Source organism: Ambystoma mexicanum, chromosome 1p, assembly GCF_040938575.1.
Source record: "Ambystoma mexicanum isolate Mex_15411 chromosome 1p, UKY_AmexF1_1, whole genome shotgun sequence".
Taxonomy (NCBI): Eukaryota; Metazoa; Chordata; class Amphibia; order Caudata; family Ambystomatidae; genus Ambystoma; species Ambystoma mexicanum.
In genome coordinates this window covers 1,382,114,998-1,382,129,096 of record NC_090921.1, presented here as the reverse complement: position 1 = coordinate 1,382,129,096, position 14,099 = coordinate 1,382,114,998, and the positions used below count along the sequence as shown (strand labels likewise).

Sequence of the window (14,099 nt, the reverse complement as noted above, 5' to 3'; positions counted from 1 at the left end):
GTCTGAGAGTTCCATCCATCGGTACCTGGAAGAAGAAAAGGAGAAGAACAGGTGTTACTACAGCAACAAAGGCCTTACCTGAAATTCCGTCAATCGGTCTCATCTCCAGCTGGTCATTCGACCTCCGCCCCTGTTGGGAAAGGACTTCTGCGCAGGCTTCCAACACTCACCCGGGATTTTGCATCCCTCCGGGAACTTCGAAGCAGTTCTTCCATTCTTCATCTTGGGGCCCGCCTGCAAAAAGGGAACAGAAAACAGCAGGTTAGTCGTGCACAATACAAAAACTAACTATTGTTCAGCTATCCAGCGCCACTCATCCGCGCTAATACTCACCTGGAGGCAACCAGTTCAGCATCCTAGGAGAGTCCATTCATCTTCTAACCCTCCATACGAAACCGCGTCTGCAAGAAAGACAAAACACGTTTAAACCTTGGAACAATAAGACTTTGAGCATCTATACCAAGCTGTCATTGGGATAGAGACTTACCTGATTAATCCAAGCATTCCCGAAACACAGCAACAGACACTCCGGAACAGTGAAGTAACTGTGCCCAGAGAAAGACTGAGCCTACTGCGCCCCTGCTGAAGGTCAAGCAGGGCGGAGAGCCAATCTCACCAAACTCAAGGGTGAGCAGGAGAGGAGTCGGGCATTAGGAGGTTGCAGGAAGTGGGATCAATACAACCCACTCATTAGCTAACATCTTGCTTCAACATTGCAGGCCAACGCCTCCTGGGGAGATAACATGGGAGAGGACACCATCATACCATCAAAACTACGCCAGTACAGATACCGGTCATACGACTATGTGCTACGCCCCAGTGGAGACCAGGTGAGCGTGACACCTTTTTGGACAGAAGGGTAGCTTGGGATCCAGTGTTCACCAGTGCAAAAAATTGTACCCTGCCCCTGTATTTGTACCGGGGCATAGAATCTTCCCTCCTTCTCCGCAAGGGGGCACAGATAATGTACATTTTTGGACAACTGGTGGGTTTGTTTTTTAGTTTTGCACACTGATAGAGAAGAGATTTGGGCAGTAATCTGTGGAGAGTCTCGGGAATCTGCAAAGAAAAGGTGGCAACTAGATATGGGAGCAGTTTTGGGTTCCCATGGGCTGCCCCCCCCTTTTTGGAGGCAGTCACCAGGATGGGTTTGAACCAGGGGATTTTCAGGCGGTTATGGGGTAGGATGATGGGCAGCGCTAGCTCAGTCCCCACCTCTCCCCAGTCTGGATTTGAATCCTTTGGGATCCATTTTTCTTTGGGAGGAGTTCCCCCATCTCTGAAGGAGAAGATCCTTTTCCCAGGGTCCTAGGAGGATCCCTCTCCTTCAAATTGGAAGATCTGTACCTTCTCCACAAAATGGGTCTGTCGGGGTTCTTTGTTTCTCCTACACCCCTCTGCTCCTTGGGTGGCAGGCTTTCAGGGGAAGGAGATTTTGTTTCTGGTTCCTGGGTTCCCGGGGCATTTTACAAGTGTGGAAGGAAGCTTCCTCCAAGGCTTTACACCCCCTTCCTCTTGTGCCTCCTCCCTGGGAACCGGTGGGTTGTCGGGGTGCTGCCCCAGTCATTGCTCTGGAGCACCAGGTCCGGAGTTTGAGGCATTCTGCACCGGCATGCTCATCCGAGGGTTCTGTTGAGCCCTCAGCATGCAACTAAGATCCTGTGCCATGTTTTGGATCTGGCGCTCTAGCTGTGACACCCGCTCAGGCTGATACAGGGATTTCATTTCTCCCCTGGGTGGATCCAGGGAAGGGTAGCTATCCCTTCTCTGATAATACCCCGGGTTTGGAGGATTTGGGTACCCCTACACCCTTGGCTTTCCCTCTCCCGGATAGGGCTGTCTGGGCTCAGGAAAGTGGGGAAAGAAGGATGGATTGTTCTGGGGTTGGAAGTTTTGTGGATACCTGGGGAAAAAGTTCTGTCCAGGATTTGGGTAATTTCTGCCCTCCTGGGGGAAGTGAGGAGAGAAGTTTCCTAGGTTAGCTGGGGCTTGGTTGGATCCCCCCCCCCCATTGGGCTGGAGGAATCCACACAACTCAGGATGGGTCTGTTCCCCTTGTAGCGGGGACATATGTAGTCAGGGATCCCATTTGTGGGACTACCTCCTTGGCTCCCTGTCTGTGACTGGCCCGAGGGCCTTCTGGGCTCGGGATTGCTCTGATTTTGTGCAGGCAGGTTTTTAGCCAACCCCCCGCCCCCATCTCCAAAGCTAAAATAAACCTCTGCCACCTTAGCAGCAGCAGGGGTGTTGGTTAAGTTTGGGGCTTTTAGGATTATTCTTATTTTCTATGGGCTTTTGCACCTCAAATTCTGGTGGCCTGTTCAATGACCCAGTCTAGTGATCTTTTCTCATGAAAATCTCTCACTAGCTGGGTCATGATGTACTTTGGTAGAGCGTGGAAAAAAGTATTGACAAATTCTTTGCTGTCTGGCGCTCTTCATCAAACTTTGCCTGGGTACCCAGGTCTTTCAAAATCAATTTATTGCTCTCCTCTTTCTCTCTATCTAATTGGCTTTGCAGGGCGACTACCTGCTCTGCGCATGCCCTGTTAAAGTTTATTTGTTGCTCCAGCTTTTTCTGGCTCTGCATTAGGGAGTCCAAATTTTTTTGGTACTCCTTTTGCAGGGCCAGAATTCTGGTATCCTGTTCTGCCTTTTCCTGCTGCAGGATACCCATGTCCTCTTTCATTTTGACTATATACTGCCCGCTTTCATTTCCTGACTCCTGGCTCCTCTGCAGCCTCTGCTCAGAAGAGTCCAGATCAGTTTGGGCCCTTTCTAATGCCTGCAATAACTTACTTGCCAGATCTTGGCCTTCAGCATATTACTCCTGTATGGCTCCAATAGATAAATATAGATATGCCGCTATGTTGGCAATCTTGTTTTGTTCTTCCATTGCCTTAGGGGCCATATATAGTTCACTCAGGGCCATATGTAAGGGACCCTGGTCTTGCCATGTGTCTGACCCTGTTGCAGTGATCCGTTGTGTGATTGCCTGCAACCACACATTCTGATCCTGCTCTGTCCATTCACCTCTCACAAATAACTTATGCAAAAGGTGTTCTCTAGCCATATTGATCTCTACCAATGTCGCCATTCTGGAAATGTTGATTTCCTTCCCGATTTACAGAAGTTTATTATTTTTGCAAAACAGACCGTTTCCTTAGAGCGTTCCCTTTTGAGGGGTGCTTTTCACAGTGGAACAGCGTGGTTGCCCAACAGGTTTTATGTACCCTGTCAGTTAGCACACTGTATTAAGCTGTCACAAGTGGTATACCTAATCCAGAAATCCTGCTACGAGCCCCCAATCTGTAAGTGCTTTCAACCCAGCACTCCAACTAAGTCAATGCCTAGCGTGAGATGCCCAGCTGGAACCCTTAATATATATATTTTTATGTCAAAAGTTCTTATTTCTGGACGATGTACACTTCTATAAACGCCCCTCTCTTTGAATCCCCGCCGGTCTCACTGAACCAAGAAGAAGGTTGTTTTGCGAAATTAAAAGATTTATTTTGATGGATTGAATATATATATCACACTTTTATGAATTATGAATATCTGGATATCACACTATTAATATGTATACCTTGATCAGCAATGGGTAATATTACAGTCAACAAACTCTTTAATCAATAGAAGTGTGAAGGAAAAGAATAACGTAGCATAGGATACAACTTAGTGTGGGTGCAATGAAATGTAATGATATGAGATTAATGCAGCACAGAAATAAAACTTGATATGGATACAATCAAATGCAATGTAATCACTCTTTCCCCCCGATACTACTCAATCCCCCCTAATATGAAGAGACGGAATGAGGGAACACAGGTTTCAGGAATATACAATCAACAATGCAGTTTCAATCCCAATTCCCCCAGCAAGCTTTGAGAACAGGAATGATTTTATAACATGTCAAATGCTTTTGAACGTGATTTTGTAATGAACAGGAAAAATGCTAAAAGTGACTAATTCGCTAAATTGATTCAGAACGAGTGGGAGCGGCTTTGGATAGGTTCAGGTAGACACTAGCAATGATGGTTGGGTGATTGGCAGATAGGAAACTGAATTCAGATGTTGAATGCAAGAAATAGCTGTTTTATATGCAATGAAATTGAGTCAATTGCAGAATCGCAGCAAACTTATCAGCGCATGTGAAATGCGATTACAGAAAAAGTATAAGGAGTGTGGTTCTTAGTTTGTTTGGAAGCTGAGGATGTTAGCTTCAATCCGACATTTAAATTTCGTCCCTAGCATGTATGGTTTAAAAGTTAGAGGTTTTAGTAAAGGTCGATTTTTCTCAGAAAAGAGTCAAGATTTCGAATGACAGATGCGCTTTTGAAGATTAGGAACAATGATTTCTTAACACTAGGGAGTCTATGGAGCCACAGGCTACATGACAGCACAGCCACCGATCCAGGGGCGCCCCCGGATGGTTTCTATCTGCCAAGGCGCTTGCCTTTCTCGAGCAAATATATATTAGCGCAAAGATGATTATCACTACAATTATCACAGGATTATATGGATGAGAGAAGGATTCAGGATAGACAAAAGAGATTCTACAATGCAGTTCTGGATATGTTGGAATGGGTTGGATAGTATTACTTAAAACTAAGAGATGGCTATGGACAGTTCTATGCTAAATACTCACACTATGGGTTTGGAATGGGCCCGTCAAGATCTGGTCAAAGGTTTGGACTGGAATTCGCTCGCCATCGGACAGGTCTCAGGCGCTTGGTTCTGCTCTCAGCAAGGCACTCTGGTCTCTGCGCAGCCTCTGGATCTGATGGGTTGGTTCTGGGTTACAGCTCTGCTCTACTGGTTTGGATCTCTGGGTTCTAGCAAAGGTTTTTGGCCAGAAGCAGTAAAACAGCACAGCCAGGCTGTTGGATTTGTGGTGCCCCTCGGAAGTTTGAGGTTAAATCAAGTTGCAAAATTTTAAAGGCCAGCTGAGAAGGGTTCAGCTTTTTGGGTTGGGCCTTCTGCTTCAGGGTTCTGGAGTCTGGATAGTTCTCGAGTCTGGATAGTTCTGGATTCTCCTTCAGAGCACCTCGCCAGTAGATCAGTGATGGGTGAATGTGTCTGTTCCTCTGCCCTCAACAGTCCCAATTTATGCATTTCCCAAAGGGGTGGGGAGGCTGATTATACTAAACCCACCCTCTAGGAAACTGATTGGTCCCAGTATTCCCCCTATCCTGATTTGAGAAGGAAACAGTGTGTCATGATGTGTCATAGTGACACTGTGTTTATGGCCCAGAGAAAAACCCTCCCCTTTGTTTCTACCCAGAAAATCAATTTTTCATAAAAAAACATTCACAATAACACCAACTTGATATTACATATTTACATCCCAAATTAAATAAGGCACGCATCCGTCAAAGTCCCATCTTCTGGAGAGCCTCGGTTCACAAATTACAGTTTTTCGCACTTTTGGTCGGTTATTCAGTGTCAGTTCTGTACCAATTTTTTCACATACATGCACATACCTTATGGACATATTCCTATAAACTTTCATATTTTTAACATTATCACAACTGCTACAAAGTCCACATTTTGATAATTCTGTCTCTGAATATCGCACAAGTTCCAGAGTAGTTTCTACTTGTGAGCAACCTTTTCATTTTAACACTATAAATTCCAGATTTTTACAAGTTTAGCACCGATTTCTATAAGTCTTTTTCTCAAACCTATATTTTCTTCAATATCAAATACACACTTCAGTCTAGCTCCGCCTCCAAGGCTTGGCTGAGCCAGAGATGCAACCTGAGCTTGTTCCTGCCAGCAGCTGGTTTCTATTGACACCTGAATTAACATTTTCTTTTCAGTAAAAGGAGTCCTTTGTTTCCCGGCACAGCAACAGGCCAAAGTCTCCCTCCCAGTTCTTTTCACACATCCCTGCCAGTTTCTCAGCAGAGCAGGGGGGAACATTCCTTTGTTGGGTAGCAGGTGTGGAATGTCTTTGAAGCTCAGTGTGGTTAACTTTACCCACTTTGGAAACAGGGTTTAAAATAGTCTGTTCCTAAAATACAAATTACATTTTTTACAAATATATCCACAAATCTCTTAATTCCAGCCTTTTTAAAATACAGTTTTGACATAGGCAAAAGTGGATTGGTGGCCTATTTTTCGGGTTTTCCTGCGCACTTCTGGGTGATTTTTACCACGCATAATGCTTTCCGGCGGCCATTCTGATGTTCCTGATGCACACAGAGCACAGTAATGTTGCAGGGCATAGACTAGTGGATTAAAACATCCCACACCCACAAGAGGAGTCTCAAGTGTAAAACGGTAAAATTGCATCAGATTAAAAGGGTTAAGTTTAATGTATTTAAACCTAAGAAATGTTAACCCGTAACTAGACAGTATTATTTTACGAACCATCCTTAGGTAAATCTGCAGTATCTAGTCTCCTAACTTTGCCTTCACCAAGTCCCTTCACCAAAAAGGACTTGAGTGTACATTGAGAAATCCAAGCTCGTCTTGAAATTAAGCAGCCTTATGACATGTTTTCATTTAACTCTTGCTATACGAGTTTTCAATTGTACATTATGCCAATGTGTAGTTAACAGGAACATGCTGGTCAATTGTTCTCAAAACATTTTTAAAGAAAGGTATGCCGATTCACCATTCGTATACTACACCATGTTCTAAGGAATCTTTTGTTAGCATGTTTCATTTGTTTCAGCCTTGAGAAAGCGACCTGTGACGTGAAACACATGAGGGTGGATTCTGGTGCGAATAAATCACAACTTGAGCAGAACATATCTTTTTTGAGTAATTGGAAGTAAAATGATTGTAGCAAAAGAGCAAGCACAATACATGATTAATATATATTCAAGGAAAACACTTCAGTTGCAGGAACATTAAGGTGAGAACTTAACCCAACAAAATCCCTGAAATTCAGCTAAAGCAACCTTAACTTCACGCACCCTGTTGGCAGCCTATGACCACAATGACGACATCACAGATCACATCACTGATGACATCACTAATTACAATACAAAGGAAACTGGCAATAAGCACGGCCTCAGCCTCAGTCAGTGTGCATGGCCAAATATATTTTAACACATGAATGGGTACTAGTCATGGCCTTGAGTTATGGACAGTGGTCACAACCTTCACCCATGTGCACTGAATATTTTAAAACACTAATAGGCTACCAAACATAGATTTTGGCCTTTACCAGTGGATACAGCTTTCAACTGTGTCCACTGTATATTATATACACTGGTCAGCCACTAGCCATGGACTTTAGCACAATACTGGCCAGTGGCCACAATCTTTGGCTGTGCCCCCCATATATTCTAACATATAAATGAGCCACTAGCCATGGCCTTTGACCTTGATCAGTTTGTACATCTTTTGGCCATGTCCATTTTAAAATAATAAAATGCAATAAGCGATGGCCTTCGGCAGTGCCCACTGTATATTATATACACTAACCAGTCACTAGCAATGATCTTCAACACAATACTAGCCATTGCCATGGCCCTTGGCAGTGCCGACTGTATATTCTACCATATTAATGGGCACTAGCTATGGCCTTTAGCCATGGCCACTGACTACAGCTTTCAATGTTTCCCACTGTATATTTTAAAACCGTAATGGGCTACTAGGCATGGGTTTTTAACACTAACCGGCCAATAGCTATGGCCATTGGTACTGGCCAGTGACCCCAGCCTTTGTCATGGCCAAGTCCATAGCCCAAATTGTTATTAAGGTAATCAAACTTGTCATGAGCTAACTTATAAATGATATGTCCAATTCCATTATTGATGTAATCCGTTATAGTCAATGTAATTAGTGTTGTAACCAGTGATGTGATTTGTAATGTCATCATTGTAGTCATAGGCTGCACAGCAGGGGGGCGAAGTTAAGGTGGCTTTAGCTGAATTTCAGGGGTTTTGTTGCGTTATGTTCTCACCTTAACGTCCCTGCAACTAAAGTATTTTCCTTGAATTTCAAGGGTTTTGTTATTCCATAGATTTTTAGAACGATCAATTTTTCTATGCGTTAGGTGTAACACCGGTAAACCACACAAGCCCAGAAGAGGCAGGCACCTTGATCAAACTACTGAAAACTCAAGAAGCGTGAAACACATTCAGGATGATTCATCTTTTTTTTCCTTTCTTTTTTACACAACTTTCATTTAGTGTTGTTACCATAGGATATAAATTATCCTCCGGAAAGTTGCAGTTTGATGTGAAAATTGTTTTATAAATTACTTTACAAGTCTGTTACATAAAAAGTGCACACATGGTTCCCAGAATCTCAAGTCTACCTTGACTTATTTTCAACTTCTGCAGGTGGAGATCTTCCCTATGCTGAGTTACAACTATCATATGCACATATGCACCAATCAAACCTATCTCAAATTAATGAAACTAGGTGCAGTGACATCAGGTACTACCTGTATTTTGAGTGTTCAGGCTAACTAGAAAACAACCTATGCAATCCCAGACATTACTGTAGCTAAGTATACTGGGACAGTATGGAGGAAGACAGAGGGTGTGGAAATTAAGGCAGTGATCCAGAGGTTGACATATACAGTTGAAATAACATTCAAAAACACTACATTGTTTAAGCTAATATTTTTAAGATATTTCCAGCGACTGCCCTTCTGCTAGCTACTATTCAAATGGGCCAGAATAACCACTTGTTACACCAGCTATGGATTTGTTTCTGCATTGTCCATGTTCATCCTGAAATATAGCATCAATTACAGGACAGAGGAGTCCATATGGATTCTCACTTGCACCGTTCAAAAAGCTGTATCTACTAATTTTCTAGCTGTGTCCTCTACTTTGTTATAACTTCCTTAGTGCACTTTACTGAGTGACCAGAATATTGCAGAAGAACAATTTAAGGCACTTAACGCTAACAGAGAGATAATGACAGTGAAGAAAACAAGAGCATCAAAAGATTAACTTACCGAAATCTGCGAATACTGACAAGCCAAATAACAAAGCATCAGTAGGTTTCTTTGTGACATATGTGACACTGGAATAATTCCCATCCTGTGTTAAAATAAAGTGAATGCATGTTAATTTTTCAACAAAATGCAATACACTAGTATGGGTAAATCACAAAATTTAGGAAACCATTTTTAATACAATTATTTCAGTGAGAAATGATATAGCATTAACATACTAACCAAATTAATTAATGGCTACATTATTTACAATGTCCCAAATACACACACTACGCCAACTTCAAAAATATGGTAAACACAAAAAGAAAAGTGTATGGAATTACACCTATACATAGGAGAGAAAATCTGTTGACACACATGCAATCAATTGGCCCATTGTGAGAAAACCAAATGGCATCATAGGTGAATGTAGCAAAAAGCGGCAAAGCAGAGGAAGTGGGAACTGAGGGGCTGCACACGCGGGAGCACCTTTCTCTTGCTAGTGCACAACGCCCTAGGGCAAAGGGGAAGATACAAATCATGAACCAGCACAACACTATAAAAACCCTATGGCAAGAGAGGCAGGCATAATGCAGTGAAATGGAAACGGATAAACACCAGGGCAGTCTGACGGCCAAAGAGCAAGACAAAATACCAATATCAAGATGTGTGCTGGGGAACTTCAAAATACCCTGCTCCTGAGTCACTGCTTTCCAAGCCAATCCACAGGCCCTCCTGATTTGTTTCTGTGTTCTTTGTTAATGTTAATAAATTCAGTTCCTTTATTAAAATGTTGCCAGTGGATTGTTTTGGGGTGGGACATGTATTGCTACTAACTAGCTGTACATAATTCTGCATGCCCACTCTCAAACTCTGAACTAAATACAACCATACCGTACCGCACTACTAACGGCACACACTTCACAAAACCCAAAATAAAACCAAACCATACACAACAAATGACGGCTACCAACCGAAAAAGCACCAACACTCAGTGACTGTTTTCTCTGAACTGAAGCTGCCAACAGCACACCAAAGCTCTCTAGCTCTTCTGTTCCTCAACCCCACTAACAACAAAAAACCTCCTTCCATTGCAAATCTGCCAGAGCGCCAAAAGACCACGCAAGTGGCAACAGTGCGCAGTAAAAGACCCATTAACATTAACAGTGGACACCCCTACGACTGGCGATTTCCCTCAGGGAATCGAAAATGGGCCGAGGACAGTAGCTTCAACTAAAATAGAAATTACCTTGTCTTAATTCAACTTCCCATCCCGACTTATTTCCTGCCGAAAGCTCCCCATTTTAGTTACTTCTGTCATCCTCGAGAGCCTGTGCGAATTAACCTTTGGACCAGTGAGGAGGAAATATGAGGCCCTGGGGAACTTCAAGCCTGGGATATCAGACTATTTGAAGACCATCTTGAGTACAATGGAAGAGATATCCTAGGGAGAGCTATCCTACAGAGATTAGGGATTCATGCACACCTACTCTGTGCCATACATTTTTGAAGGATAGACCTGTTGGTAGTTAAGTGGGATTCGGTTTACTGATACCTATAAGAAGTAAACCAGGGAATAGTAAACCAGGGAATTATGCTTTGTCACCAACAGGTGTCGGGAGTATGTTGCTTACCTATAACTCCAGCATTATCATCTTTCATAGATTCACATGCTTTGAATATTGCCCGCCGACAGGTCAGGAATCCTCCAACATTTTATTATAGCTAATAGAGCTTTTAAGCTCACTGTAGTAGCCCATCCATGTCCTTTTGGGTGCATTCTGCCTCAGCCAATGGGACGTCGAGTGATAAGCCCCACCCAGGAGGCCATCTTTAGATTCTATCCCCAGAGAGATGAGAGTTGGCGCAATGCAGCCTTGCGCCCTTAGGGGTGGTAGGTGGGCGCATGTGAATCCATGAAAGATACCAATGCTGGAGAACAGGAGTTACAGATAAGCACCATACTCCTTCTCCAGCATTGGATCTTTCATGGATTCACATGCTTTGAACAGATCGCACAGCAATTAACATTTTGTAATAGGTGTAAAGAGAGAATGCATACCTTATTGAAACAGGCGTTGTAGGATGGCTCTTCCGACCCTTGCTTCAGCCTCTCCTTGTCCCTCCATGCAGTAATGCTTGACAAAGCTATGCATGACTGCCCAGGTTGCCGCGCAGCATATGTTCGACAGGGGAACCCCTGCCAGTAGTGCTGGCGAAGACCCTACTGCCCTAGTGGAATGAGCATGAACGGGTCCTTGTAGCGGGCAATTGGCCTGGGTGTGCTCCATACAAATTCCGGCGGAAACCCATCTGGCAATACCTTAGTTTGAAATGGGCTGACCTTTGTTACAGGGGCTGAAAGCCACAAATAGTTGACACTTGTAGAAAGCTCTTGGTTCGGTCTATGTAGAATTTCAGGACCCTTCGAAGGTCTAGCAAATTTAGAACTTGTTCAGCTGGTGTGGACGGATGTGAGAAGAAAACCGGTAGGGTTACTTCAGTATGTCGGTTGAAGTCAGACAACACCTTGGGAACTAATGTAGGGTTTTTAAGATTACCTTGTTCTTTTAAAACCGTAGATATGGAGGTTTAACAGATAGTGCCTGTATTTCTGAAACCTGTCTGAAAGACGTGATTGCTACTAGAAAGGCAGTCTTTTAGGACACAAACTATGTCGGTAGACGACATAAGTTCGAACAGAGGTTTTGTTAGGGCTGACAGCACAGTGTTTAAGCTCCACTCGGGTGGGACTTTCTTTTGAGGGGATAGGTGCGGAATAAGCATCGCATGAAGTGTTATTCAATGTGGGCTCCAAAAATGGGAGCTTTCCCTTGCTTTCTGGTGTATCTAGAAATTGTAGCCTAATGGACGAGTGAGAAACAATCTTCTGCTAATTTTAATGGGTAGGGTAGCGTAGGATTAGGTGAGGTTCCACACCTAACTGATCCAACTGTTGTTGAGAACACCAACTGCAAAACCGATTTCACGTGTATACATATGACCCGTTTGTGGAATGCGCCCTGGGGGCCTTTAGGATGTGTATTCATTCCTATAGGAGGGGGACTTGTCCAAATCCAAAGTCAGGAGTCAGGCCTTTAAGTTGAGCACCCCTGGGTTGTGGTTTCACACCTGCTGGTTACACATGGTCAGCAGGTCGCGGTCTTGACCCAGAGGGATTGGACAGTCCTGGGACAGGTGAACAAGCTCCGAGAACCACATTTGTCTTGCCCATGTTTGCGCTATGAGAATGACCGTGCATTTGTACGTTGCAATCATTTGCAGGACCTTGCCTAGGACAGGCATTGAGGGAATGCATAGGCGAAGATTCCTTACTATGACATTGCAAACGCATCGCCTAGCGATCAATGGTGCGGATTTCTGCTTGCAAACAGTGTGCATTTCTTAAGCTCCCATTTTATTTATTGTTTTCTTGTTAGGTGCCTATACAATAAGACAATACTGTTTCAAAGCGCACACAGGGCAGAGAGGGAGCTAGGGTGGGAAATACATTACAACAATAATATTTAAGAGCAGAGGGAGGAAGGGACAAACCTACTGTGCCTTTCTTTTAAGTATTCAGAACATGCAAAAGCAGAAAGCAAGAGAAAAAGGGGGGTAAGTGCTGGGGAGTCCGAGCTCGTAGGTGAGCCATAGACGAAGTGCTAGAAATGTTGAGTGCTAAACGGCCTCGGCCGCTGGGAGGTCTAAGTGTGAGACTCCAGAACGGAGGGTCAGAAATGCAATTGCTGTGGATAGACAGGAGCTGGGAAGAATTGGTGTGGGAGGTCAAGGCCCAGAGGATGCACAAGGGCCAAGGACACCGATTCAGCAACTGTGGGATTAGCAGAGGAGAGAGGAGGAGAAGAAGAGAAAGTCTTAAGGAGCTTCCAAAATTTGAGAAGATCCTGCTCAAAGTGCAGGGAGAGGGGGAGGCTATTCCAAAGGAGGGTGCCTGCAGAGGAAAGTGAGCGACCCCCTGACCTCTGTTTAGCAAAACACTTTGCACACAAAGAGTTGGTGCCAGAGGAACAAAGTAGTCTAAACTCCTGATCCATATGCCAAACAAATTGATAGTCTGTGTTAAAGATTTGTAGGAGCTTCCTGTCCACCAATTGCCATGCGTGACTGGTTGCTGGCTCTGTCCAGTTTTTTACTGGTTTGCTTGCGCGCCCCATCCAGTTAGTGAGGCATCCGTGATCAGGGTTTCTTGAAAGGGTGGATACCTGAATGGGACTACTTCGGTGACGTGATATGGCATGAGCCACCACTGCAAGCTGCCAGTGAGCGACTTTGTCACTGTCAACTTGTCATTCCATGTCCGTGTTAGCTGGGACCACCGATCCGCTAGGAATTCTTGTAGCAGTCTCATCTATAACCTGCAATGCTGCATTAGGGGAATGCAGGACGAAATGGTGCCTAATAGTAGCAGACGGTTCTGACTGTGATCCTGGTGCCTGGGAAGAATTTCATGATTAGAAGTGGTATTGACGCTGCCCAACCAGTGTGTTCGATGGCTTGAAGCACGATTTGCTGAGGTGTAAGAGGGTGTTGGACACCTGCCGGATTGCCATTTGTGCCGCCTAGCATGATGGTGCTCGTAATAACCAATCGTCGAGATATGGGATACATGTGGTATCCTCTTTTTCCTGAACGAGGCGGCTATCGGGGCAAGGCATTTTGTGAATGTTCTTGGGGCTGAGCGAAGACCAAACAGGAGGACTTTGAATTGATAGCGATTTGTACCTACGACGAATCTAAGCAACTTTCTGTGACTTTTGCGAATGGGAATGTGAAAGTATCAGTCTTTGAGATCCAGTGACGCTAGGAAGTCGTTCTCCCTTACTGACTTTATAACATCTGCCAAGGTGACCATTCTGAACTTTTGTTTCTGTACATATTTGTTCAGACTTCTTAGGTCTAAAATTGGTCGTCATGAGTAGTCTTTTTTTGACCATGAAGAATTTGGAGTAGGTGCCCTTGCCCCTCTGATGGTTTTTGATTGCGTTTTTTTATGAGCAGTTTCTCCTCTTCGCACGCTAAGATGTTTAGGTGTGGCTGGTGTTGAAATATTGGGGGTGTGGAGGGTGGGGGTGCACCATGGAATTCTATGATGTGTCCTCTTTGTATGATGTCTAACACCCACATGTCTGTGGTTAACTGTTGCCACTGCTGTAGATGGTATTGCAAGA

General features: G+C 44.1%; 1 protein-coding gene across 1 annotated transcript in view; it reads right to left on the bottom strand.

Moving 5' to 3' along the window:
• ITFG1 (integrin alpha FG-GAP repeat containing 1) overlaps positions 1-14,099 on the bottom strand; it is a 1,448,837-nt gene that overhangs the window by 1,156,699 nt on the left and 278,039 nt on the right. The window contains exon 8 of the mRNA XM_069607059.1: positions 8,929-9,013. Within this exon, the coding sequence (XP_069463160.1) occupies positions 8,929-9,013 (85 nt within the window). The remainder of the gene's footprint in view (positions 1-8,928; positions 9,014-14,099) is intronic.